At 43.2% G+C, this 1,846-nt stretch overlaps 1 protein-coding gene across 1 annotated transcript; it reads right to left on the bottom strand.

The window, feature by feature from the left end:
* Positions 1–259: 259 nt before the first annotated feature.
* Positions 260–1,566, bottom strand: LOC127082750 (uncharacterized). The gene is made up of 2 exons (XM_051022983.1): positions 1,368–1,566; positions 260–1,283 (listed from the first exon to the last, which is right to left on the bottom strand). Exons 1-2 carry the CDS (start codon positions 1,440–1,442, stop codon positions 429–431), a joined length of 930 nt encoding a protein of 309 aa, XP_050878940.1. The 5' UTR covers positions 1,443–1,566; the 3' UTR covers positions 260–428.
* Positions 1,567–1,846: the final 280 nt, after the last annotated feature.

Below are 1,846 nucleotides of genomic sequence, written 5' to 3'. Positions count from 1 at the left end.
CTTTGTCCCACCTCAAAATCATAAAAAATGAGTGGGTTAGGTTCTTGGGTAGTTGACCCAAAATTAGGGTTTCAGTCAAAACATGTGTATGTGAATTTTGCCAAAATGGAGTTTAGACAAAGAAACCTAATGTTTGGAGTTTACACAAAGATAAATTTGATATAATACAACTTGATATTAATAAAATTTGGAGTTTACAGAAAGAATCCTAATGGTGATGACCGGGATCACCTAACCGACCTCCGGTCCCACATCCCCTAGCTACCCTAACCCTTGGCCCTAACCCACGTTGACGATTCTGCACCGATGTTTGTTCATCTGAGGGGCCAGGAGCGTCATTACCTCCTACAGGAGAAGATCCGTTGAGGTATTCAGCCAAGTCAGCATAGTCTTCAGTATTCAATGATGGTGTAGTGGCGTAACTGAGCTCATGACCCATGCCAGAGAAGTTGGGATGTGGTTGACTCATGGATGGGCGACCGAGACGGTTGAAGGGAGACATGGGTGTGAATGATGCGTCTAGGAAAGGTTGGAAAGGTTGTTGGGGGTGTTTGGAAGAGATATGGTTGTGGGATGTTTTGGTTTTGTGATGTTTGGGCTTCTTGGCTACGGTAGGAGGAGGGGCGGTTAGTGTTTTGGCTAAGGCGACTTTGGTAGGGTGATGGTGTGGGGGCGAAGCGATGTTTGGTCTGAGGTTGATGGTCCATTTGTTGGTGGTGGTATGGGGTATGTTCTTGGTATTGGGGTTGGGTGAATGGCATGTTTTGGTTGTATGTTTGTGTGTTTGTGGAACGGAAAGTTTGACGGATAGGTGGTTGTGAGAAACCGGGCTGAGAATGTTGTTGGGGGTTAGATGTTGATCCTTCTTGTGTGTAACTTGTTTGGCGTGGGTCGTAGAGGTACATATCATCGGCGATGAATTGAAAACCAACCGATCTGTACCAAGCCATATAAGTACGACTTGGTTTTACCTCATTTGGCATGACTGCGTCAGTTAAGACATGGTCATGACGGTGCTTCCACTTGCGACACTCTGATCTTGCGAAGGTTTGCCAAGGGTTGAAGTTCCATTGGTCGTTCACTTTACGCATATGCCATTCTCCTAGACTAGCTGGGGGATCTGGGATATTCTGGACCATACCGAACTGCAGCTTCACACGATCGGTGTTGTGCATCTCCACAGTTGTGAACCGTATTATCGGTGTGCATGCTGTCCATACGGCTGCGTCTTCTGCGTTGACCTCATGCTCATGATCCAGATTAAGGTATGGACGCCAAATGAACTGAAATGTTAAAGAAGATAGGATTATAATGAATGTAGAAAAAGCTAACATAATATGACGAAATAATGAAGTTATTTTGCTTACGTCTGTCGGTCGAAGGTGATCCAACAGGTTGCGATACTGAGTAATACAGTGTCTCGGACATCTGCTGTAACTCATACCACGTGCCGACCATCTACACCAAAAAGTTAAACAAAATTAGTTTGAGGTAATAAACTTTAAGGAAGTAAGTAAAGATATAGCAATTTAAACAACTTACTTTTTTGCATATGGAAAAGTGAAAGGGTTGTTATTGACCGGTGCTAGAGACGGTAGTCTTGACCAACCCCATGCTTGTAGTAACACAGCACATCCAGAAAATGTAGATGTGTCTTTGTGGGAATTTTTACACAACGAACTATAGAGATAGGCTAGACAAGCAGATCCCCAACTGTAACTACCTATTCTATCTACATGTCTAAGTAGAGGTAAGTACATAATATGAATGCTAGAATCACTACCTTCGGGAAATAAAAAGGATCCTAATAACAGCATAATGTAACACCTAGTTTTTATTATTCGAG

The sequence above is a fragment of the Lathyrus oleraceus genome, chromosome 5 (assembly GCF_024323335.1).
Source record: "Lathyrus oleraceus cultivar Zhongwan6 chromosome 5, CAAS_Psat_ZW6_1.0, whole genome shotgun sequence".
Classification (NCBI taxonomy): domain Eukaryota; kingdom Viridiplantae; phylum Streptophyta; class Magnoliopsida; order Fabales; family Fabaceae; genus Lathyrus; species Lathyrus oleraceus.
Note: the sequence above shows the minus strand (reverse complement) of the source record. Positions and strands in the feature narration are given on the sequence as shown.

Excerpts from the sequence above, each read along its gene's own strand:
- LOC127082750 (XM_051022983.1), bottom strand. The coding sequence starts at position 1,442 with ATGAGTTACAGCAGATGTCCGAGACACTGTATTACTCAGTATCGCAAC. Across the intron at positions 1,284-1,367 it reads ATCACCTTCGACCGACAGAC|TTCATTTGGCGTCCATACCT; the intron begins GTAAGCAAAATA and ends TTAACATTTCAG.